This window comes from Brassica napus, chromosome C4 (assembly GCF_020379485.1).
Source record: "Brassica napus cultivar Da-Ae chromosome C4, Da-Ae, whole genome shotgun sequence".
Taxonomy (NCBI): domain Eukaryota; kingdom Viridiplantae; phylum Streptophyta; class Magnoliopsida; order Brassicales; family Brassicaceae; genus Brassica; species Brassica napus.
The window spans coordinates 1,081,924-1,108,761 of NC_063447.1; the positions used below are offsets into that span (position 1 = coordinate 1,081,924).

Genomic DNA, 26,838 nt, shown 5'->3' on the forward strand with positions numbered 1-26,838 from the left:
CGAATATAGCATTCACGTAATTGTACATTTGATGATATTAAGTTATTGAAAAAGACAAGTAAAACCAAAATCGTCTTAGAGAGAGATCCGTGTTTTAATTTGTAAACTAATTAATTAATGGAAAAAATAGCAAAACTATAACAAAAGTCGATACAATAATTGAGAAAAAACAAAAGAATAATAACCATTAATTATTGAATAGTGCATTGGATGGCTTATAAAAAGTCGAATTTATTAAGTAATCGAGAAAAACAAAAAAAGTTGTACAAAACACATGCGTTTTCCTCATGCATCTTGTTCTTAGAAAACAATATATATTGGCTCATTCTCCGCTAGCTTTCTCATTCCAACTTTTGTATTGGTAGTTAAATAAACACTATATGCTCTGTTCTTTTGATCTTGATTCTTGATTTAGTTTGCCTTGAAATCTGTTGATCATGATGTCCAAATCTATGAGCATATCAGTGAACGGACAATCTCAAGTGCCTCCTGGGTTTAGGTTTCACCCGACCGAGGAAGAGCTGCTGCAGTATTATCTCCGGAAGAAAGTCAATAGCATCAAGATCGATCTTGACGTTATTCGCGACGTTGATCTTAACAAGCTCGAGCCTTGGGATATTCAAGGTTTTTTTTCCATAAATAAAATTTAGTATTTTCGGTGTAGTGATAAATAAATTGCCTGTGTACCAATTAGTATTGTTTTTTCCATAAATAAATTCACTCTTTCGATAAAAAAAAAATCTCTCTTTTCACAATCTCCCAATTGAATTTCTGAATTTGATAGAAGTTTTACTTTTATATAAATGGTAGTCTTGTTTATACTACTTTCGATACATGACGTACCTCTCATCATGTACCCTTTTATGATGTTTTTACCAAAAAAAAAAAATGTACCCTTTTATGAGAATATGACTAGAATACAAAGACTCTACACTTAGTCGTTGTTATTGCTTGTTTATATGAGGGAGGTAGTTCATACAAAAGATCCAAGATAGGCTTTGGTTAATTACATAATTTATGTTAAAAATATTCTGATTGTTTTTGTCGTTATGCAGAGATGTGTAAAATAGGAACAACGCCTCAAAACGACTGGTATTTCTTTAGCCACAAGGACAAAAAATATCCGACGGGAACCAGAACCAACAGAGCTACGGCGGCCGGATTTTGGAAAGCAACGGGCCGTGACAAGATCATATATAGTAACGGCCGTAGGATCGGAATGAGAAAGACTCTTGTTTTTTACAAAGGTCGAGCTCCTCACGGCCAAAAATCTGATTGGATCATGCATGAGTATAGACTCGACGACAACATTATTTCCCCTGAGGATGTCACGGTTCGTGAGGTATGTATCAATATCATTACATTTATACGGGTTATCTATATTATATATATTGGTGACACAATCAAGTTTCACTTTACATCACAGACTCAATTTTTTAATTTTGATCCTTAGAGCATCATTATCGGTAAAGACTTTTGAGGGTTCTTAAATTTTTTTTTTTCTGATTTAAAAAAATAAAATAAAAAATAAACCAATTGTGGAACGTCACGCGTCAGTGGAATCCGTAAACAGTACAAGGACCAAACGAAAATATCTCTTAATTAACAAACTTCTCTCCTCGGTTTTACAATTTTTGTGGTTCCCCCCTTAAAATTTCACATAAGATACACCAATAATCTTGCTCTTATAAAAGTTACTTCTACTAACACGTACTAATATTTTTCTATAAAGTATTGCGGTGATTTCATTTGAAAATTAGCATCAAAACTACATATTATAGAAATATATTCCTGTCTCAGATTTCATTATAATTATAAAGATATAAATACATAAATATTTCACATACAAAGTAAAAATACTATTTTAGTCTTTTGATGTTTAAACTAAAAAGAAAGCAGACAAGATAACTATGGTGAAGCATGACTCACTCGAATTGCAAGTGAAGTGATGAGGATCTAAAGGGATTAAGCAAGCTCTATTGAAAACAAGATATAAAATATGGACTTCTCTGATATATGTTAATAATTGTGGAATATTTAAGGTGGTGACTATTATTGGGGAGGCATCACAGGACGAAGGATGGGTGGTGTGTCGTATTTTCAAGAAAAAAGACCTTCACAAAACCTTAAGCAGTCCCATCGGAGGAGCTTCCCTTAGTGGCGGCGGAGACATGGCAAGGGCGACGTCCTCATCTCAGATGTTCAACGATGATACTATTGACCAACTCCTAGAACTAATGGGGAGATCTTGTAAAGAAGAGCTAAATCTAGACCCTTTCATGAAACTCCCAAACCTCGAGAGCTCTAGCAGTCAAATAGTCAACAACAACTGCCACGTCAACTCTCCTGACACAAATCATGACATCCACGTCAGCAACGTGGTCGACACTAGCTTCGTTACCAGCTGGGCCGCTTTGGACCGGCTTGTGGCTTCGCAGCTAAACGGACCCATATCATACTCAATCGCAACCGTCGATGAGAGCCACGTTGATCAGGATCATCTCGCTTTCCCTAGCATAAACCGGTCCGGTTCGTACCACGCCGGTTTAATGCAAGAATATACACCGGAGATGGAGCTATGGAACACGACGACGTCCTCCCTATTATCATCATCTGACTCATTTCGCCACGGTAGTGGATAATGGAAATGGAGGGAAAGAGAGGCACACAGAGAAAGTCAATTTACATGTGTAGAAAGATAATCATACCATATTGTTGAAAACATTAAAAACGGAAGTCAGATTTGTGATAATTACAGTGGTTATGTGAAATATTGTAAAACAGATTATATAAAACTAAGGATTCTTAAAAGAGGACAAAAAAGATTTCAAAAAGGATAAATTTTGTTATAGATGGGGTTCGCATTATCTATCATGAATCAAAATGTCTTCCAGTTATTAATTATATAGTTATTTTTCTTTTAATTCCGTGGTTTTGCTTCTAGAAGAAACAAATAAACATATTCCAAGAAACTATATTAAACCCATGATCATGGAAAGAATGTTTTTAATAAAAAATTGATGTCTTTTCCAGGAACTAGTTGTTGAAAAAGTAACCGAAAGACAAGTACTATACAGTTTTGTCGGGACATCGAACTATACTTGAGTCGAAATTCGTGTATATATTTTCCATTCCTAAATCCCAACTCTAGTAATTAAGTAGGCAAAAAGAAACAATGTATGATCTTTTGTTTTTGTAAAAAAACAATGTATGATCTTTGCACAAGGAAAACAATGTATGATCTTATCTTAAGTACTATCAGTCGTTCTATGTTCTATATCAATATATAGATAACGGTTGAGTATCATTAATGACACTATACATAGTGGTATATATATATATATATTTGTTCTTATAAATTGAAGAAGGTTTATATATTTGTTCTTATAAATTGAAGAAGGTTAAGAAGAGAAAAAATAACACGTACGGTACAATAATTTTAAGACTTTCTAAATCAATCATAATCTATTGATTGATCTCAAACATAGAATCGAGTGATATGGTACTGAAGATAAGGGTAGCCTTATTATTCTCCGTCTTGACTATAATAATGTATCGCTTAAACACATGTGCATCGAAATTATTTAGCTAAGAAAATTCAACACTTAAGAAAAAAATTAACGATTATGCATATGTAATCACGTCTTTTATATAAAAAAAAACTGTTTTTGTTTTTATATGTAGTGACCGAGAAAGTGAGAAAAGAATCAGAACTATATATTTCTTTTGTAAAAAAAAATCAAAACTATATACTATATCGATGCTTTGTTTCTTCTCCTTTTTTCGGAGAACAGTTTTTATGGTCGTGTAAGTGCTTCCCCGTCTTCTCAAATATCTAGTTTTCACCCTAATCTTAGAGCATTATAACTATAAACAAATAGCATCATTTTCTATTTTTTTGTTGGTCTAAATCATTTTCTAGTTTTTATTATAAATATAAATTCCTTAAATATTTGGAAATTACCATAGACTTGTGGTTCACAAAGAATTTTTAAATTATTCTCTTCATGGACGTTACAAGGTATGCGCAGTATATTTTCTCTGTTTCTAAAATATAAATATTGTAAAATAAAATTTGTTTTTAAAAGATTTATATTTAAAAACTTTATGTAAATTTTATTAATTTTGAATTTTAAATTTCAAAAGAAATTAATTGTACTTTTTAAATACTATTGGTTCAGAATCATGAAAAAATAGTAAATACTAAAAATAGCTGATATAGAATCTTGTGGAAAAGTTGTTAAAAAAGGGACCTTGTGGAACAATAATATATTTTTTTATCAAAATTTATTATGTTAGATATGGGTAAAACAATATAAACATACATCATTGAGGAACATAGGAAATATAATTTAATGATTTGCGTTTTAACTTCTTTTTTTTAAGTTTAGCACAAAATCATTGTGGTAAATCATCCAGTGGTATACTTTTCATAACAATAATTATTCGTACTAGTAGGCGTTCAAAATTAATTTAGTTTTGAACTTTATATTTTACACTAAGTTTCATAAATTTATAGACTAAAGATTCAGCTGCCATCTGCTATGATAACTAATTGCTAACTGCTTCTACACATAAAATCCAAAAACAAAACTGATTATACACGTGATAAGTTATAACCCGACATGTGGAGATAAGCAATTAATATGGGGATTTTTTCAGCTTATTAATGAATAACCTTCTTTTTATATATTTAATGATAATTTAAGGTGTGGGTCGATAGATTAGGGGAGGGGGGGGGGGGGGGGGGGGGGGGGGGGGGGGGGGGGGTTATTAGAAGATGAATTTGTATAGAGTTTGTGAATTTTAAGAATCTATTGTTATCGGTTTTTGGATTTCAAAAATCTTAGTGGAATCCATTATTATTGGTTTAAGAATTTTCAAAATCCATTCAAAAAATTTAGCTATTATTGATTCTCTAATTCTAACTAAATTTAGTGTTATTGAGAGATGAATTCTATTCATTTTTACTCCTAAGGCTCAACTTTCAAAATATCATATGTATCCATGTGATTTTCAAAATACTTGTGATAAAAATACTAGAAAACAAAATAATTATTCTTACCAAATATCTATTGCACCTTAAATCAAAATTATATGTTTCAAACTATAATTCATTACATTTATATACTTTTACATTTTTGAATATATAATTATTTTTTAAAATATTATATTTTTAATATAAATAATAATAATTAGATTTACAAATTTTAATAATTTTAAAATAATTTTTTTTAAGTTTCAAAAAACATTTTCGAATTTCAAAAAGAAAATTTGAAAAAGTATATTTTTTTTAAATAAAAAAATTATAAAATTGTTCGAATTTGAAAAAAAAATATAGAAACAACTTTTTATTTTTTTATTTTTTTATTACTTATACATCTATACCGTAAGGGGTAAAATAGTCTTTTCCATTTTTAATGAAACTTTTTTTGGTCATTTTCTTTTTTTTGATGTTCTTTTTGTGACAAAATATTTTAAAATGATTGTTTAAGAAAATTGTTCAATTTTGTATGTATCAGTATTGTTTTCTTTTTAATTTGAAAGCAAAAAATAAATAATCATGTTATATGATTTAGAAAATAAATATATTATTTTACAAAAAATGATAGAAAAGAGATAATACAAATTCATGAAAATCTATATCAATCTAAAAAAGTTATGATCAAATTTCATAAGTCAATGTATATAAATTTTCACAATCCACATAATTTTTTTAAATCTATCAACTCTCAAAATTCACAGACTCTACACAAATTCATCTACTAATAACCCCCCCCCCCCCCCCCCCCCCCCCCAAAGTATTTCTTCCCACAAAGTTGACGATTTCATTTTAACGCCATAATAAATATATACACATAAACATATCATTGATTAAAATTCGAAGGGTTACTAAGTATAGTAAAAGGCATATATTAGCTTTTAAAGGGATGCAAAATTTCAACAACGCACGACTTAAAAAGTCATGTACATATCTTCTATGGCAAAATATTGGCATTGCTGTTGTGTTGGTGAAACGTTCATATTGTTTTCCTAATTTGTATACATAGAAATTTGATTTCATGGAATCGAAAATTGCCATGCAGCCTTAGTCTAAATTGTTTTTTTGCCATGCACGTATTGTTGGGTGTTGCCATTATGTAGTAACATTGGTTGAAAAAAACCCGTTAAATTAGATGAAAAATGGACCTTAAATTACGCCACAAAAGTAAGTTAAGACAATATTTCAATATATTAACAACAATAAAAAACTACAAACAAATTAATACTCAAAACATAAACGTCTCGAAAAGCTGATTAAATTTCAGTGTTTCATCTGTCAACCCCAGAAAAAGGCAATGTAACGACCCGGTTCCTGGCTCAAAAATTTCTATAAAGGAATGAGCTTCTCTACGGCCCACTTGACAAAAACCTAGGGTTCTCTGCACCTTTTCCTATAAAAGGAGTTACAACCCCTTTCTTTTGTCTCATTCAGAAACTGCAGCGAAGCTCTGTCGGGAAATCCCAGAGACTGAAAACCCTAGCCTCTCTCTCTCCTCCGCGCCGACATCGTGTGGTGGTGGTGGTGGTCGTAGCCGATTGGTGGTGGTGATCAGATCTCGTCTCTCTCTTGTTTCCTTGTTCCAGATCCAGATCTAGGCTAAGGTGAAGTGTCTTGAACCCAATCTTCTCTCATGATCCTGTATACTCGAGTTAGGATTGATTAGTTCATGTTTGAGAGATAGGTTGATATATCATGTTTACCGCTAGGATGATAGATGAATGGATCATGATGCATAAGAACCCTTATACTGTTAAATGAGACTTAATGGATTGTCTTGTGTTGCATATGATGATTGGTTGATGATTGATGCTAGTATGATGGGTTGTGTAGTCTCATGTGTTGTTTGTGAATAAAGCTAGAATGCTAGAAATAAGTGAATGCTAAGATGATAGATGTGCCATTGATTATTAATGTTATTACAGAAGTACGTGAATGAGATGTCTTTTGGCATCAGCTGTTGTGTTTGAGAATGTGATGTGTACTGTGTGAGACACCGATAACGGGTGGCGTCTAGTGAACGTGTATGAGTATGAGTCTAAATGTATGAGAGTGTGAGGTGAATAAGAAATGAGAAGGGAAGAACGTGAATGAGAAAGTGGATAAGAATGAGATTGAGAATAAGAAAGTGAATGAGTCAATGAACCTGCTTGATGTCCTGTTTGGACCACCAAGAACGGGTGGGCGTCTAGAGTCTAAGATATGTAAAACATGGGGTAGTAGCTTTACGCTAGGCACCTATAGGGACTTGTGGGGTAGTGCCTAACGAGGCACCCGCAAGAACCTGTGGGGGTAGTGGCTTAGCGAGAGCTACCCATGGGAAGCAATGAGAAGTGCCAGCCGCGAGAGGCGGGATATAAAAAGTGCCTACCGCGAGAGGCGGGATATAAAAAGCGTATGGGTGTCGTAGGAGTCGAGTCAGTCAGAGTCTATGGATTGATGTGTGTGACAATGAGTGAGATCATTGTATTGGGTGATCGCTAGGTTGTTAGAAATGTAGAGAATTGTGAATGATTGGTAATGATGATGTTAGGAAACAATAGGTTACATTAATTGATTGTCTAGTCAGCCCTAGTTCCCGTATAGAGTAGTATAGAGTATCATGCGGGCAGGCTAGGATAGAGTCACTTCACTGAGTAACCCATATACTCAGGCCCTCCCGTTCCATTTTCATGTGCGCAGGACTGTAAGTAGAAGAATATGGATATGAGTGTGACAGTATTTCAAAGAAGGTTATGCGTCCGTCGACTCTTGAGACCAGTAACGGGACACGTAAGGTTATCTAAATGAGTAGACACGTGTCCATAACCTCCTTTTCGGTAACCCGGTCGGGCCAGTGGCAGAGCCAAGAAAATCTTTTAGAGGGGTCAATTTCACATATATACATATATTACATGGGTCAGTTGGTAACATTTCTCAGTTTTCTTTCCAAAATTCAAGTAAATTTTATGTTTATAAAAATTGACATGGGTCATGTGACCCCCTACCAAAGAGCTGCCTCCGTCACTGGATCGGACGCCGGGGAATCGGGGCGTTACAGGCAGACTCAAAGAAAGAAGAAAGAATACAGTTTTGTTTGACCAAACGAGAATATAAACTAAATAATTAATATTGATTCTGTTGATAAAATTAACAAATAAAACCTTGGTGATTGTGTTAAAAAAACCTTGGTGTACTCTCTACAAGTAAATAATCGGAAAGAGTTCAAAGAAAAGGAATATATACTACGTTTCATCTTAAATACATGCATATATATGCTTTTCTTGACAAAAAACATTGATAGATGCAAGATACACTAACATACAAATGATGATTATTACACACCATCTTTTCCGATCACGATCGTAGAAGCTAAATATCGCTTCAAAAGGGAGACAGTCCGAACATAACGGATTTGCCGACAAAAAAATTGACCCTAAAGTTTATCACTTTCCGATCACCTCTCTTTATTAAAATTTTCCTTTATTTTTCTCTCTTTTGTTACTTCTTTATCTTACACTAACTAATTTCAAAGATAATTATATCAAGTCACTAATCCAATTTCTTTAATAGAAAAAATATAGGCATGTTAAGATCTTTTATGTTGATGCTTTCTTTGATTCACTGTCAATATTTAGTGTGTATCGCTTACTCATTTGCTCTTTTTACCTTTATCAATTTCTCACCATTAATCATACATAAATCTTATCCTTAACTAACCAACCCACAAGGATTATGGAGGAAAAAAAAAAACTAAAAATCATTATTAGAAAGAGATAGACACTCAATAAACCCTCTAATAAACTTGGAATGGTTGCCTCCGTAACCAAATAATAGATATTATCTCAAACTAATTTATTTTTGAAAAATGTATAGTTCAATAGTTTATGAAAAAAGTACTGAATGCTTATATATATCTGTCATGTTAACCAATGTAAAGGTGAGTATGGGTATGGGATAAGGACATCTCCAATGATAAATCAAATTGTTGGAAAATATAAAAAAATGAGGAAAAATTCTCTCTAATAGTACATTATTTTTGAGGTAAATTTATGAATAGTGTTATATCATATTTGAGGGAACACTATTTACAAACTTATTTTACTGTTGAATTTTTTTTATTTGCATAATAATCTTTAAAGTTTTAACAAAACTTTGTTTAATGCAAAGGCAAAAAATTATACAAAATCTTGCTTTTAAAATTTTTTTGTCATAATTTTAAATTTTTTTATTTAATATGTATATAATGATCAAAATTTAAAACTTAATTATAAATAATGTTAGTTAAATACTTAAATATAAAATTTATAATTCAGTAAGGCTATATATAAAATAAAAATATAATAAAAGAACAAATAATAACATTAATACAACATAGAACAATTCTTGACAAAATAGTAATGATTAAATAGAACTCTACTATTGTTTTCTTTGTGGTTATGCAATTTTACTAATATAATAAATATTTCATTTTAATAAATTTAAAGTTAGTTAAAATTTTTTTTTTTTTTAAATTGAGTATAATCTTATCAAATAAATGGTGTTTTAAGAAATAAACAAGCAATTGAAAAATAAATATATAAAGAATTAAGAGGAAAACGAAAAAAAAAAAACAAAATTTATACTCAAAAAAAGAAAACGAGGAAACCCATTAGAGAATATCGGTCGAAATTCATAACAATTTCCAACCTAGATGGATAAATATATCGATTAAGGGCAAAACTGGTCAGATATTATATGTAAGATTTTTTTTCAACAATCAATAAGCAGATGATTAGCGGTAGGTGCGATGGGATAGTGCAAGCTCGTGCCAACGAGGTCTAACATCTAGATGTCGAATTTTATTTATATCCGACGGATCATGAAAAACAACTTTCGTGGTTCTAGTGTGAAAAGAAATAAATCAATAAAAGGTGAATGGAATCTTCGGTTCAGTTTTTCTCCTTTTTGAATTTAATTTCACATCATTTTGATTTGATTAGTAATTGGTCAGAAAGCTATTAGGCTTTGAGCTTTAATATTTCCACTTTATGGAACTAGCTAGATTCGATTTTTAATTGATACGATCATGGGTTTGATCGGTAACTAGCAGCGTTAATGGATGAAATTAAAGTGGAGTGAATGAATAGAAAAGAGAAGAGTAAAACAAATAATAATAAAAAATGAAAAGTGGAAATCAACGTTACTCTTCCAAAACTATGAGAGAAAAATACAACTCATTTACCCTTTGTTAAACAATAACCGGCGTAAGACTATTAAAAAATTATTAAATTTTGTTTGACCTGATTGGAAGAATTGCAGCTGAATATGGAGTAAATGTTTTTCAGCTATAATATTAACGCTACTTGTGTTATTCAATCACACCCCATGTGTATTCGAGATAAAATATCACATTGATTTTTCTAGGGTTTGATCTATTAGATTAACATCACACTGAGTTACTTTGGTAAATACCAAATCAATATATGTTTAATTGATAATTGTTTTATCTTATATTTTTCAACCAAAAATAAAAATCTTGTTTCTTGTTGAGGCTGGTTGCTTGTTTGACACTTACGGTTACGGAGAGTACTCATCTGAAATTTTCATACTAGTCCAATTTTCATATTCAGTCGAAGTAAGAACTATTTACCATCACCCAATTCCAGTTCTTCAAGTTAAATAAGCCTGATTTAGCTCACTAGTTAGTAACTGAAGAGTAGCTTGAATCTGCGTTGGTCAATAATTGTATGCATTGAAAGCAATATGATATGATGATTCTTGTCGTGTATTCTCTTGACAGTCTAATCTTTAGTTACGCTGTCTATAATTATAGCTAACAGTCGTTTTAGTAATCTCCTATATATTAATCGAGAAACATTAAGACTTTTTTTATAGTCACGTGTCATCACTAGGTTTATTTTTAGAATCATTAGAGAAATATGTTGGTCCATCTAATTATATAATAAGTTTTTTATTAAACACACCATAAATTTATTATTAATGTTCTTTATTATTTCCCTAAATAAAAGTTACGGAATTGCCTTATGTGACTAAAGTATATATATGGCAATAAATGATTTTGAATAATAAAGATTTGATAAAAATTAGTGTATCTTATATCATATTTATTTAATTTTAAATTATTAAAATAAATTAAACAACCATATAATAAAATTTTAATTTTTTTGTATATGTTATATTTTGAATTTTTTAAAACGACTATAAAGTATTAAAACTGTTAAAAGTCTCATATTCAAATTTTGTGATCCATGGCTTAAATTTTTGTTATGACAAATCATATAAGTAAAAAAAATCTAATTTAATTAAATGCTAAGATTAAAAAAAAAAAAAAATATATATATATATATATCTATATATCGTTTTAAATTAAACTATATACTATATAAATTACATAAATATATTAATTTTGAAATTTTTAATTTAGACATTTTTTTTAACATTCCCAACTTAATTTTTTAAAATTATAAATTACTAAAAATATTAATCCCACATGAATATTTTGTTATCAATAATTTAAAGTTTTTGCTATAAATGATACAAATGATCAAAAAACCATATGAGTAGAAAATATTATTTAATAAATATTAATATTAAAAATATATTATGTATGTTAATATCATTTAAATTTAATTATATATCCTATCAAATAGAAAAAAAATATTGTTTGGATTAATAAAATTGATTTATATATTCGTACCAATTTAATTATATATGTAATAGTTACTGACTTTTAATTATTTAATATATATATATATTATTTCATAAGATGTAAGAACATATAATAGATAAAATAATTTTTATATATAATGCTCTTTGCGGATCTTAGTAATCATATAATACTGTAGATGTTGATTATATTCGTGACTGTTATATAAATTTTAAGTGTTTATTTTAAAAAAATTACTATATCCTATACTCTTGCAAGACACACAAACACACATATATCGAATGACTTGGGCAACCCTTTGATCATGTTTACCTTATTAAGAGAAAGCGTCATTTTCTTTATATCAAAAGTTGAATTGAAATTTCTATAATTTTGGACCGAACTGGACCAGAAAAAAAATTTCCGGCTGATGCATGGTCAACAGAAGTATAAGCCGTCTTTTAGTCCACTAAATTACGAGCCTGGTTCTTATTAAAAATCCAAATGGTGTAAATCGGTTGAAGGCCCATGTAATATTATCAGACTATATTTTTCTGGTATTTCTCTCCAAGAAGTATAAGCCATCTTTCAGTCCATGAAATAACGAGGCGGGTTTGTGCATCTCCAAAAGTCCCTTACGTTAAATTTGGCAAAACTTCAAATACAACGTTCCAAGGTATTTTTATCCAAAAACAAAATTTTATATTAAATCTGATTTTTTTGTATTTTATATAATAGTCTTTATGTTTAATAAAACTTAACTAAAAGCATAAATCTTTTACAATAACTATAAAATATACAACAAAAGTATTATAAACAAAATTAATAAACAAAATATTATATTTAAGTAAAATATTGCATGTAAATAAAAAATTCAAAAATATTCATTAAATTTAAATAAATTACATAATTATTCATTATAATTACCTCTGTAATATCCCATATATAATCAATTAAAGCATTTTGATATCAAGTTCATTTTTAGTAATCATGTTATGCATGATAATATACGATGTTATTGTATAATATTTGTTGTAGTATTAATTAAATATTTTGTATTAAAAAGGACTATAATGATTACACAAAAAAATTATTAACATTATTTGAAAGTTATATAAGTAAAAGGATTAGAAAAATAAGGTACTTTATATATAAGGTTTTGTACAGTAAAATTTTATATTTGAGGTTTCATTGTACAGCTTGTAATTTCTCTATATGTAATTTATTCATATATAATGATCACTCTATTAAATTAAATAACATTATATATTAGGATGGTCATGAACAATTCTATGATAAAACTCTTCCGACAATACACATATCTATAATGAAAGATTTTACATGTATTTTATGTCCATTATAATAATTTTTATATTTTATCTTTTAACATATGAGACCATAATTAACAACTATATCTTGACCCTGACCCGCACGACCGTGCGGATTTTCTTTAATACTAAAATATTTTAGATTATATAATAAAATATATCAACAAGTTATATAATTTAGTGTTATATATTATCTAATTTTATAATAATATTTTGAAAACATTATTATGTAACAATACTGTTTTAAATAATTTTTGTTTTATTTCTAAATTTGAAATATAAGTGAAAATTAAATTAAGTTAAACCAATTTAGTATAACTGTTTAAATAATAAACCGAATTGGTTTTCAACTCAGGAGAATACACAGACGTTAATAACCGTAGACTAAAGTTTTATATACGATATGAATAAAGATCAAATGTTTTATCTATGAAAGAATGTGTAAATTAATTGTATTATATGGTAAAAACATTTAAAGCGTTGATGGTCTATATTAAAAAATCACATATGAAATAAGTCTCAATTTATGTGCTAAATAGATAAGATATTTTTATTTTTTTAAATTAAAAATAGAAATTAATATTTATTTTTTAAAACATATTTTAAAATCTTTCTTAAATTTAATTTTTAAAATTAATCAATTTAAAATTGTTATTATCATTAAAATATTATTAAAAGTATTTTATATAATTATTAATTTTTGTTCACAATCAAAACTAAACTAAATTTTAGTTTCTAAGTATACTTTGTGATAATTAAAATTTTAATTAACTAATCTCAAAATATATTGTAAAAAGATTCTAAAATGTATCTCTATAATATTATTTGAGAAGTTACTTTCCTATATGGCGCACTCACGTTAAATCTCACGATGGTTTATTACATTGATATCTTTAATGAATTGAATTTATTGTATAATTGCCATTATTAATTTTTTATTTTTTTCTTTTCTTTTTATCAATACATTCCTTTTATAACAAATTGTTATCAAAAGAAGTTTCATATATAAGACAATATTTATAAATATTTTTTTTGTTTTTATTTTCGTTTTTAAAACCATATTATTATGAATAAAGAATATTATGTAAAAAGCAATATTTTTACTATTAAAATACAATAGTTTAATATAATTGACACATCTGATTTAATAAAAACGAATTTTCCTTTAATTTAAATTCAAATTTTGTAAACTTTTTTGTCGAGCTTAGTATAACGTGAGTTTGTAATCCGAGTGGAGACACCTAGCAGACGGATTGGAGAAATTGCGCCATATGTGTGCGGCCAATTTAGATCCGCGAAACACAATAAAAAAAGGTTCTGTGACCTTTTATTTATATTTTAAAAAAATTCTTAGGATATTAAGAAAGGAAAACTGTATGATTATACCTTTTGATAGTTATACAACTTTTTTTTATAAAAAAATATCCCCATTATTTTATGCAATTTTCTTCTTCGTTTTCTACATTATAAATTCTTAATCCTAATAGTATTTGGGTATCTATCCGGGTTCGGTTCGGTCTTTTCGGGTTTTCGGGGTTAAAGATTTCAGCCCCATTAGGATATTTATATATTTTGGTTCGGGTTCGGTTTGGATCTTTGCGGGTTCGGTTCGAGTTCGGATAACCAGTTTAAATTATTTTAAAGTCTTAAAATTCATTTATGCTTTAAATTTCTTAAAATCTAAAAATATAAATAATATATAACATATAAATTTGAGTAATGTATGCCAAAGTATCTAAATTTAATTTAAAAATCTATAGATATTTTAAATATTTTTGGTGTTTTAAGTACTATTTAGATATTTTATACATTTACTTTTGACTATTTATATATATATATTTCAAATATTTTGAACAGCTTCAAAATATCTTATACATTTTGGACAACTTCAAAATCTTTGGATATTAAATCTGAAAATATCTGATATATTCAAGTATATAAATCTGATTTGGATATATTCAGATACCTGAAATTTTTTAGTTTGGATCGAGTTTGGTTCCCGCTTTTTAAATACCAATAATTTGAACCCGTTTGGATATTTAACCAGTTTCGGTTCTGATTTGGTACTATCCAGATTGGATTCAGTTTAGTTTTCTGGGTTCAGATTTTTTTTCCAGCCCTGCCTAATACTATTTGAAGGCCTCCAAAAGTATACATAAACAACTGATTCTCATAAATCTAAACTATTAAACTATCGACATAAATATACATTATCACTCAATCATCCATCCTTTATAGAAAATCTTCTTAATGTATTTTCTTTGTAGGATAAGAACTCCCATGGCTTCCATCAGAAAATTTCATTTTTCATTAGATATATGCAAAACAAAATAAGACATCAAGAGTTTTTGGAAAAAAATATCTTAAAAAGTTGTTTCAACTCAGATTGGTTTTGATTGATGATGAGATAATTTTTAAAACTCATATTTTTCGACTTCTTATAATCCTACAATTATAAAAATCAAAATTAAATAAGAGGACCGTATTCATGCAACAACTAAAGGTAATTATTTGATTAAAACTTTTGAGAAAAAGTTAATAAGGGTGAATCAAAAATAAATAACACACACAAGATCAAATTTTACACTCATGATTTTAGAACTTTAGAAATCAATATCATGGCCAAATTAAATATATTGAATAAAAAATTATAATACCACAGTTAAATAACTTATAAATAAAACTTTAATTAAATAACCTAAAAATACACAGACAAATAAAACTACAAGTCTTAAACTAATTAAATACTATCCAAATTATTATATTTTGTTTTTTAAAAAAATATTCATGTCCGCGCATAGGCACGGGTGAATCACCTAGTTTGAAATATTTTGTTAGACATTTATTTAAAATATTTATTAATATTTAAAATAAAAATAAAGATATTAAAATATATCTAAACTATTAAAACAGAAGTACAAATTTGAATTAACCCTGAGTTTTCCTAAATAATTACGCCTTAATGCCACTGCTTTTATCGGTTACCAGAGAAATTATAGTTCCATAATTAACCAAATTTAAACGTGATTCAAAACCAGTTATATCTCGGTTTAGTACTGCCTACACAATCCAATTATATCTATCCAGAATTCAATTAAATACTTTTATATACCAGTTGGTTTTGAAACACGTACACAATTGGTTTAGGTTATTTCTCGGCTAGTGCTGTCAACAGAATAAAATCCAACCTTTCCAAAATTCAATTGACTACTTTTGTTTGTATACCAAATTTGTAAAACTTTCCACACAAAAAAAAATCGATCCATTAATATCTAATCAATTCTACTCATTTGTTTTTATTATATCCAAAATATATTGAAAATGCTAAAATTGGTTCCTTAATATAAAAAATATTTTCTGTCCACCAAATCTAAACTAATAAATTTGTAGCGCAATTAAATCATGTAACATTTAAAAAACCTTTCCTATTTTTAAACAGTCATTATACTAAAAAGATTGCAATCTTACTTACAATAACTTCATATTCTATTATCAAAAAAATGCAAATCACGTCTAATTTAGAGAAAGGAAACAAGTATACCTCAAGATTCAAATCCGATTAAGGTATCCCACATTAGTCTTTTCAAATCACGTTTGACTTACCCAAATAATGAATATACTGTTTTTATACAATATACAAGTTATATTGTATGTTGTATAAAGAAAAATATTTATAATAAAAATATAAAATTACCCGTTGAGATTAGTTGAATGATTAGGTGGGTTTATGACAATGGTACATGTAAAACCCAAGAAAATTATAAATTCTATTATAAGCAATAAAGTCAATTAACATATTTTATCTCATATAAGTTAAAATATAACATATCATCTAATACTTATTTATTTATTATTAAGCACCAAAAAATAAATTCGGCATAAATAATGAATAATTATAATAAATAATATCTAAACAAAACAAATAAATAATAACTCAACATTAAGAGATTAGATATCTTATTTTATTTCCAACACATTATATACATAATAAACAACTAAAACAAATAACAATTAAAAAAACTAATAAAATTGATGCATTTAAACTATAAAATCATATTAAACATTTGTAAATCGTAAAAATATATACAATGAAGAAAGTTTGAACTATAAAAGTTTAAACCCGCGTGGGCGCGCGGGTCATGATCTAGTTATAATTAAGTTAGGTAAAAGTAAATAAATTTTCTAAAGATGATCCAAATAAAAAAATCACACATGAAAGAAATCATGAATTCTATTTTAATAATATAGATTTTACTTACAAGTTACAACATACTAGAATCATCAAATCTATATTTGTTCCCTTTTTACTCACACAAAAAATCATCTAAAGTAGAAGTTAATAACTTTATAATATGGAATCAAAATTTGATAGGAAAACCCCACACGTGTCTATTCTCCCTACATTTGACTCTCATTGGATTTTTTTTCTTTTCTAAATTTTGTGAAGACGTGCTTACTTTGGTATTCATACCCTAGCTCCGAATGGTGACTGCGGGTTGAGCGGTGCGGAACAAGCGGTTTAATTGCGGTGCGGTTCTAACAGTTATAAAAATGTATAGATATAGGGTATATATAGAGATTTTTGTTACTGTTAATTGCGGGGCGGGACGGAAAACTAGTTACCATTCCAAGCCTTTATATAAGCGGGCCTAAAATCACGACTAGTATTATATTTATATAGTTTATTGGTATGACCCTACTCAAATTTTTTTTTTTTTTTTTTTTATTAACCAGGTGTTGACCTTGCGGCCCACCACCTAGGCCCGGCGCCAGCCTTTGTCTGTACCTTCTTACGGGCCCTGGACACGCCTCCCCCTCCCCGCGAGTCGAACCGGTCACCTTCCCTCCCCAAGGACGATACCACTGGACTACGAGGTCCTGGGTATCCTACTCAAATTTTACTTATCACGTATGGTGTAACCACCGCTGTAGTTTAAAAAATATATATATATAGTGGAATAATACCTTTTTCAAATATATAATATCGTGACTAGAAAGAAATAATTACCTGCGCTACGTATTTTACACACAAAATGCTAAATTTACATGTATATTATGTTAAAACATCAATATCACCGATTGATATAAGTGTGGTCCAATTATTGTAATACAATTATTAAAACATTGTATTAATCATTTAAAAGAAATATTATACAAAAAAGAATATAAATGTGACTAAAACACACAAATATAAAAATTAAAATTTTAAAAAATGTAAAAACAAAAAATGTATCCGCTTTTTTAAGGGCAGGTCAGAATCTAATAAATATTTAAAATAAGTTTGTTTTCGGTTGATATTTGTTGATTTCTCTCTCTTAAGGTTATTTAACTGGTTTTATAGTAAAGATTGTATTCCATATTTATGTCCGGCTAAACAGATTGGATATTTTTTTTTGATAGAATGTGAATTTTATTTACCAAAAACTGGAACGGTTTTAATACATATGCTCGGCGGAGCTATGAAGTTATTAGAAGGCCCAAAAAGTGAAAAAAAGTCTAACAATAACAAGAGAAGAGATCAAAGAGAAGCTCTACTCAAAAGTGAACCATTGAGATAGGAGATTCTTGAATTTGTTGCAGTTGAGGCGAGCGAGGATTGAATTCCTGACACTCATGTCTATCAGCTTGAAAACAAATGTTACCGGAGCTGCTACAGAGGTGTGCAGCCGACTGTTCCTCTTTTTCCAGATGTGGTAGATCGCTATTTGGATAACCAGACGCTTTAGAGTGAGACTGAAAAGTCCATTACCTGGTAAAATCCAATCAATCATGTCTGGCCAGTCAAGAAAGCTTTAGTTACTTCCAAACCGACGAAGAACTAATCGCCAAACCGTAGAGCTGTATGGGCAGTGTATGAACAGATGGGTTCTTGTTTCCGTTTCAGACCCGCAAATGCAGCAGAGGGAGGGAGCATGAATACCCCATCTCGCTGTTCTTTCTCTTGTAAGAAGCCTCTTAAGGTGTGTAACCCAAAAGGTGAAGGCGTGTTTGGGAATATGTCCTTTGTACCATATAGCCTTTGCCCATCGCTGAGAAGGAGCTGCAGGACGGAACTTTTCTCACGTAAGTTTTATTGAGAACGAAGTGGTAGGAAATCCCTTAATAGACCACAAGTACGGGTCAGAACCTCTATTACTCGATGGCGCAGTTATAGTTAGCAATGTGTTCCTAACTTCCGCAAGAGCAGGGTTCCTGGTCAGAAGAGAAGGAATGATCCATCCATTAGGGGAAGAGCCCGCAGCTATTGGATATTATGTTCGCAAGTGTTTTGTTCATATATAAACCCTAATTAGGTAAACTGGTTTGACGGTGCCGTTTATTAGTTGGAAAATATTACGACCATTTAAATTAGGAAGACGTGAGTTCTTTGGAAAATCAACTGCTAATATCTTTGACCACACAACAAACAAAAGATTTTGTAATTTGTACTATCATACTATTATGTAATTCAGCAATCAACAGTACAGATGTTGTGGTTACAATCCTTCCTAGCTACTTCATTAGGTTTGAAAAACTTTTTCTAACAACGTATCAAACGTTAATTTATTTTAAAACTCTTTTAATGAATACTTTGTCATTAGGATTTACACAAATGAAAATGGAGGGATTCCAAATGATGAATCGATGAAATAATAATGAGAGAAGATGATACAAACATGATCATTAATCTTATCTTACAAGCATCTCATATCTCAGTTCTCAGTTTTTTTCTTATCAACCGGATATTATAAATTAAATCACACTGTAAACGGGCCTTTTACGCCACACAACCTTTGTATACCAAACATATATATCTACAAAGAAGAAACACCTAATCCGCAACACACTTGAAAAATGACCTCACTAATGAGCACCCTTCTCCTATTACAATGTGTATCTACACTAGTCTTCACTACCATCTCAACACCACCTGATGATCCTGTCAAGTGTGTGTCTGGAAACTCTGACTGTACAGTCACAAACTCATATGGAGCCTTTCCAGATAGATCCACGTGTCGAGCCGCAGAAGTAACCTATCCAACCACTGAAGCTGAGCTCATATCAATCGTGGCTGCAGCTACTAAAACCGGACGGAAAATGCGTGTAACCACAAGATATTCCCATAGCATCACTAAACTCGTGTGTGTCGACGGAACGGACGGTTTGTTCATAAGCACAAAGTTTCTAAACCACACAGTGCAAGCCGATGCAGATGCCATGACCCTGACGGTTGAGAGCGGTGTGACACTTAGGCAGTTAATCGCTGAAGCGGCTAAGATTGGATTGGCGTTACCTTATGCACCATATTGGTGGGGACTGACCGTGGGTGGTATGATGGGAACCGGTGCTCACGGGAGCTCATTGTGGGGTAAAGGAAGTGCGGTCCATGATCATGTGACAGAGATCAGGATGGTTAGTCCTGGCTCGGTCAATGATGGGTTTGCAAAGGTTAGAGTTTTAAGCGAAACTACGACTCCTAATGAGTTTAATGCGGCTAAGGTTTCTCTTGGTGTTCTTGGTGTTATCTCTCAGGTATGATTCATAAAAACTTTGCTCTCTGTTATTTTGCATGCTATATGTTATGAGAATATCATAGTTCTAACACATTATTTATAATACAATTGTCCCATAAAGGTGACTTTTACATTGCAACCGATGTTTAAGAGATCGTTACGGTATGTTATGAAAAATGATTCGGATTTTGGGGATCAAGCTGTGACATTTGGAAAGAAACATGAGTTTGCGGATTTCATATGGTTACCAAGCCAAGGCAAAGTAGTGTATCGAATGGACGACCGAGTACTTGTCAACACATCGGGCAACGGTTTGTTTGACATTTTGCCGTTCCGTTCACAGCTCTCGGCGGCATTAGCCATCATAAGATCATCAGGTTCATCTTTTTTTCTAAAGCTTAGGCTTTCGTGTTTGTATATGATAAAAAAATTATAAAATTATCGATAGTAGTTCGCTATTTATTAAATGTTATAGTACACAACTTAAATTCTTCCTCATGTATTGTATTAATTAAGAGGAGACGCAAGAGAGGTTCAGAGATGCGAATGGGAAGTGTGTAGGAGCCACACTTATTTCATCTACACTGTTTGCTAGTTCATATGGTTTGACCAACAATGGTAAATAATTATTAGTTTATTCACTTTCAGATACAATATTCACTTTTATTGATTTTAACTCACTCATTTCCTATATTGTTGCGATTATTCACCGGCATTAGGCATTATATTCACCGGTTATCCCGTCACTGGAAGCCAAAACCGTATGATGTCGTCAGGATCATGCTTAGACAGTCTTCAAGATGGGTTGATCACGGCGTGTCCATGGGATTCACGTATAAAAAGCGAATTCTTTCACCAAACAACTTTCAGTGTTCCACTTACGCAAGTCAAAAGTTTCATCGACGACATCAAATCTCTTGTTAAGATCGAACGTAAATCTCTATGCGGACTTGAGCTATATTACGGTATTCTCATGCGCTATGTCACATCTTCTCCAGCTTATCTTGGGAAAGAAACCGAAGCTTTAGACTTTGACCTAACTTATTACCGAGCCAAAGACCCACTAACACCACGGATTTACGAAGATTTCATCGAGGAGATTGAGCAAATTGCTTTGTTCAAATATAACGCATTGCCACATTGGGGTAAGAACAGAAACTTAGCGTTTGATGGAGTGATTAAAAAGTATAAGAACGCGCCAGCGTTCTTGAAAGTAAAGGAGAGTTTTGATCCGACCGGTTTATTCTCGACCGAATGGACCGATCAGATCTTAGGGATCAAAGGAAACGTGACAATAGTAAAAGATGGATGTGCATTGGAGGGTTTGTGTATATGTTCGGAGGATGCTCACTGTGCTCCGACAAAAAGATATTTGTGTCGACCGGGAAAAGTTTACAAAGAAGCTAGAGTTTGTACACGTGTCAGTGGGATAAGTGTGATTCAATCAGTAAGTTATTAATATTCATTGATTCTAAAATCAGAAAGCATATTTTATGGATGGGTCGATATTTACTATGACGAGTTATTGCTAATGTTGTTGTAACCAAAATAATAATGTGTGAATTATTACTATTTTTGTTCAAAATTAGTTCTATTAGTTTATACTTTCTAATTCTGAAAATAATGATTTTAGTAATTCATGAAATAATGTATACCTTTATACTGACGTGCGCATACCATGGCGTTCTTATCTTCAGCCTCCCATTTGTCTAAATAGTTTTAAGTTTACACATAAAATAAATTAGATGAATGAGATTTAGCTGAGTAAGGTATATATTTAGAATTAAAACAAATTTATCCCATTCAGTTTCCTACATAATAGTATAAATGTGTTTTATTTTATTCTTTTGGTAAAATAAGTGGAGTTTTTGTTCATTCAATGTATCCGATCTAAACGCTATATTATTTTTAGCAAAAGATATATATGAATGTTTTATTTGACATCTTTTAACCCTCTATCTAAACAACCATTCGCATAATCTCAAAACGATTTGTGTATCTTTCAAAATAAAATAAATAAAATTACTTGTGTTCACCCTATATTAAAGATACATGGAAAAATCCAACCAATGTGTCTTTTATAATAAAAACCCAACTAGTATGTGACTGCGTATTATATAGCTTGACATAGTCAGAGAAATCCAGAGTTGCTTTCTTAGATACTACGAAACTCGTACGCTTACTAATGTTTTTAAAATACAAACAAACTATAATGTGTGTATTTTACTGACAGATGAGTTCTTATATGCTACGGAAACCGTATGATATTTAGTAGTTGAAACTTTCTTGTAGATATATATCGTTGATTAATTTGCCATTAAGCTTTTCAAGTCATCGTTTTGAAATAAAGAAAAAGAACTGCATAAGCCGACGAGGCGAATATTTTGACTAAAAACATTTAGAAAATAAGGAGAAACAACAAACCAGGCATGCGGGCTGCGGCAATGGGACTACCATGATGATAGGAGTATGGTGAAGTCTTTCAGACCATATTATATAAATGAAATTACGGTGACAGCAAAATTTTGATGGATCGGATGGGGTTAGTGGTTACTACTATCTTAATTACAAGATAGCACGATAGATGCATCTTATCTCAACCTTTTCTACTTTAATAAACCAAAATATTTTTATTCAAATCGGTTTTAAACCGGCTTATACGCCACACAACTTTTATAAATAGAAAACATGTTTACAGAAAAAAAATCCATTTGCAATACATTTGGCGAGAGTCAGACAAAACTCAATCAAAGCCGATGGTATTTAGTTATTCTCCTTCGTATGGTTTTCCCCAAAATGCTGTGGTCTGGCGTACCCTCCTCGGGTTACTTTGTATATTTACACTTGTGCTTACGGCAGTCTCAACACCACCTGAAGATCCTGTCAAGTGTGTGTCTGGAAATGCAAATTGCACAGTCACAAACTCGTATGGAGCCTTCCCTGACCGTTCCACATGTCGAGCTGCCAGCGTGGCGTACCCAACAACCGAAGATGAACTCGTCGCTATCGTGGCTGCAGCCACTAAAACCGGACAGAAAATGCGTGTAACAACTCGTTATTCGCATAGCATAACTAAGCTCGTTTGTACCGACGGGACCAAGGGTTTGTTCATAAGCACGAAGTTTCTAAACCACACGGTGCAGTCAGATGCAAAGGCCATGACCTTGACTGTTGAGAGCGGCGTGACACTTAGGCAGCTAATCTCTGAAGCCGCTAAGGTTGGATTGGCGTTGCCTTATGCACCATATTGGTGGGGACTGACCGTGGGTGGTATGATGGGAACCGGTGCTCACGGGAGCTCATTGTGGGGTAAAGGAAGTGCGGTCCATGATTATGTGACAGAGATCAGGATGGTTAGTCCTGGCTCGGTCAGTGATGGGTTTGCAAAGGTTAGAGTTTTAAGCGAGACTACGACTCCTAACGAGTTTAACGCGGCCAAGGTTTCTCTCGGTGTTCTTGGGGTTGTCTCTCAGGTTAGATTGATTATTTTTTGTGTTTTACTACAAAAGACAATATTATAGTTCTATGTCAATTTAATTACAACTTTTTGGCTGTGGTCTATACTTTTTTTTTTAAAAGGTGACTTTTAAATTGCAACCAATGTTTAAGAGATCTTTAACATATACAATGAGAAATGATTCGGATTTCGGGGAACAAGCGGTGACTTTTGGAAAGAAACACGAGTTTGCCGATTTCTTGTGGTTACCAAGCCAAGGCAAAGTCGTGTATCGGAGGGATGACCGAGTTGCTGTCAACACGTCGGGCAATGGTTTGTATGATTTCTTGCCATTCCGTTCGCAACTCTCTGTGGCTATAGCCATCATAAGATCATCAGGTACGACTTTACATAACTTTTTCTGGACATTTTTTTTTTTTTTTGGACAACTCGACTTTACATAACTTTCTGAACTATTTTGTGCTAAGTGTTTGCATTTCAATAGTAAAAATAAAGATACAATCTTGTTCATGACATGTTTTACCAAACGGAAGAAACCATGATCTAATCTAAAATCTTATTTTGTTCACATTTCTACTCAATATGTTTTATTTTCATAAATTTCTTTTAAAAATTTCAAGTATGAAAACTTAATTAACCAAAAAACAACGACTTCTGAACCAAAATTTTCCATATATCAACGGCTTTTAAACGGTAGTTGATCCAAAACTCAAGAGAGACATACGTAATCAGGTAATTCTTGAAATAGTATTGTATAAAATTATAACTCTTGGATCCAAAACCGATACTGAAATATAATATATAGCATAATTGAAGTATGGTTGCCAAGAGATTATCAAGTGACCCACGATTCCAATATTTTTCTCCTTATTATATCATTTCTCTCATTGGATACAAAATGAAAAACGTTACTTTAATTTGTTTTCTTGTATGATTCAAGAGGAGACGCAAGAGAGGTTCAGAGATGCGAATGGGAAGTGTGTAGGAGCCACATTAATTTCATCTACACTGTTTGGTACCTCATACGGTTTGACCAACAATGGTATATAATTTCGTTTTTACTTATCTACTGTTCATCGATTTCAAATACAACCTTTTTTTTTTTTTTTTTTCAAATACAACCTTTACTTACTCTTACCTCGATGTTTCAAATATTAACCGTTTTTAGGTGTTATATTCACTGGTTATCCGGTCATTGGAAGCCAAAACCGCATGATGTCGTCAGGATCATGTCTAGATAGCCTTCAAGATGGATTAATCACGGCGTGTGCGTGGGATTCCCGTATAAATGGCGAATTTTTCCATCAAACAACTTTTAGTGTTTCTCTCACTCAAGTCAAAAGTTTTATTAACGACATCAAATCTCTTATCAAAATTGAACCGAAGTCTCTATGCGGCCTTGAGCTCCACTATGGTATTTTGATGCGTTATGTCACATCTTCTCCAGCTTATCTCGGGAAAGAGACGGAAGCCCTAGATTTTGACATAACATATTACCGAGCCAAGGACCCACTAGCACCGCGACTCTACGAGGATTTCATCGAGGAAATCGAGCAAATAGCATTGTTCAAGTATAACGCATTGCCACACTGGGGTAAAAACAGAAACTTGGCGTTTGATGGCGTGATTAAAAAGTATAAGAATGTGCCCGCATTCTTGAAAGTAAAAGAGAGCTATGATCCAACCGGTCTATTCTCGACCGAATGGACGGATCAGATCTTAGGTATCAAAGGAAACGCGACGATTGTAAAAAATGGATGTGCATTGGAGGGTTTGTGTATATGTTCGGAGGATGCTCATTGTGCTCCGACGAAAGGATATTTGTGTCGACCGGGAAAAGTTTACAAAGAGGCTAGGGTCTGTACACGTGTCAGTGGCATAAATGAGGCACTGTCAGTAAGTTAATTATCTACATCGCCTCTTATATCAGGAAGCCGTTGTTGTTATACATTGTTTATGTCGTAATAATATTATAAATAATAAATGGCCTACTGTAATAAATGGCCTACTGTAATCAGAGCCGTGCCTCTGTTATGAAAAATGAAGCGTTCGCCTAGGGCAGCGTTTTTTTTATAAACTTAATATGGCATCTTTTGTTTTTGATTAAAACATTTTTAATTAAGTATACTAATTTTACTCCTAAATAAGAGAAGATATCTATGTATAGTGTATGGATTTATGTTATAGTAATTTGGATAAGCTAAATATGGGTTGGGTAAAGAAAGTAATAAAAGATTGACTCTTATGGTCTTATGGATTTCTAATGACATTTTCATAGTTTTATTAGTAGAATACCTAGATAATATTTTTAAATAGAAAAACTGACAATAATAGAAAATAAGATAAAAATATGATGAAGTAAAATTGGTTATTTTTCCATTAAAACGATTTCTGGATATTAAAAATAAAGTTTAGTCATCAATTTGCATAATAAGAATAGGATAAATTATGTTTAGAATGAATGTTGTATCTTGTCCGTGTTTTTCATCTGTGACAATAGTATTTAATTTTATACAAATTAAGACATTTTATTTTCAACCGCTTATGTTCGTTATGAATGCTTGCACGCTCTGACTGTAATACATCGCCAAAACTTTTTACTCATTAAATATTAATATTTTCATTAATTAATTAAATGATATATTATAAATAAAAGTAAACCAATAAAAAAGTTACAAGTGTTTGTAAAGTCTCTTTAAAACAGAAGTTGAGCTCTTCCCGTAGAATCTTTCTACGTCCTTTTTTTTCTTGACTTTTTTCTTTTTCTTTCTTCTTTTACAATTTTTTGTATTTTTAATTCTTCGGAGATCATGCAAAAATTTTGATACTGATGCTTTAAAAACACCACTAGTGTTCTGTCCCGTACTTACGGGTAAAAATTTCCTTAAATT

General features: G+C 31.1%; 3 protein-coding genes across 3 annotated transcripts; all 3 read left to right on the forward strand.

Moving 5' to 3' along the window:
- Positions 1-245: 245 nt before the first annotated feature.
- Positions 246-2,851, forward strand: LOC106414688 (NAC domain-containing protein 43). Its single transcript, XM_013855296.3, has 3 exons — positions 246-624; positions 1,056-1,342; positions 2,043-2,851. Exons 1-3 carry the CDS (start codon positions 438-440, stop codon positions 2,640-2,642), a joined length of 1,074 nt encoding a protein of 357 aa, XP_013710750.2. The 5' UTR covers positions 246-437; the 3' UTR covers positions 2,643-2,851.
- A 16,064-nt stretch (positions 2,852-18,915) lies between these two features.
- LOC106414144 (probable L-gulonolactone oxidase 6) lies at positions 18,916-23,219 on the forward strand. The gene is made up of 4 exons (XM_013854854.3): positions 18,916-20,509; positions 20,612-20,867; positions 21,007-21,108; positions 21,210-23,219. Exons 1-4 carry the CDS (start codon positions 19,832-19,834, stop codon positions 21,947-21,949), a joined length of 1,776 nt encoding a protein of 591 aa, XP_013710308.2. The 5' UTR covers positions 18,916-19,831; the 3' UTR covers positions 21,950-23,219.
- Positions 23,111-26,029, forward strand: LOC106412350 (L-gulonolactone oxidase 2-like). Its single transcript, XM_013853269.3, has 4 exons — positions 23,111-23,963; positions 24,070-24,325; positions 24,888-24,989; positions 25,116-26,029. Exons 1-4 carry the CDS (start codon positions 23,247-23,249, stop codon positions 25,850-25,852), a joined length of 1,812 nt encoding a protein of 603 aa, XP_013708723.2. The 5' UTR covers positions 23,111-23,246; the 3' UTR covers positions 25,853-26,029.
- The last annotated feature ends 809 nt before the right edge of the window (positions 26,030-26,838 follow it).

Bases quoted from the DNA above. Each gene is read 5' to 3' on its own strand.
- LOC106414688 (XM_013855296.3), top strand. From the start codon at position 438: ATGATGTCCAAATCTATGAGCATATCAGTGAACGGACAATCTCAAGTG. The intron at 625-1,055 runs GTTTTTTTTCCA...GTCGTTATGCAG, and splicing joins CGAGCCTTGGGATATTCAAG to AGATGTGTAAAATAGGAACA. The intron at 1,343-2,042 runs GTATGTATCAAT...GGAATATTTAAG, and splicing joins AGGATGTCACGGTTCGTGAG to GTGGTGACTATTATTGGGGA.
- LOC106414144 (XM_013854854.3), top strand. From the start codon at position 19,832: ATGACCTCACTAATGAGCACCCTTCTCCTATTACAATGTGTATCTACA. The intron at 20,510-20,611 runs GTATGATTCATA...TGTCCCATAAAG, and splicing joins TTCTTGGTGTTATCTCTCAG to GTGACTTTTACATTGCAACC. The intron at 20,868-21,006 runs GTTCATCTTTTT...GTATTAATTAAG, and splicing joins AGCCATCATAAGATCATCAG to AGGAGACGCAAGAGAGGTTC.
- LOC106412350 (XM_013853269.3), top strand. From the start codon at position 23,247: ATGGTATTTAGTTATTCTCCTTCGTATGGTTTTCCCCAAAATGCTGTG. The intron at 23,964-24,069 runs GTTAGATTGATT...TTTTTTTAAAAG, and splicing joins TTCTTGGGGTTGTCTCTCAG to GTGACTTTTAAATTGCAACC. The intron at 24,326-24,887 runs GTACGACTTTAC...GTATGATTCAAG, and splicing joins AGCCATCATAAGATCATCAG to AGGAGACGCAAGAGAGGTTC.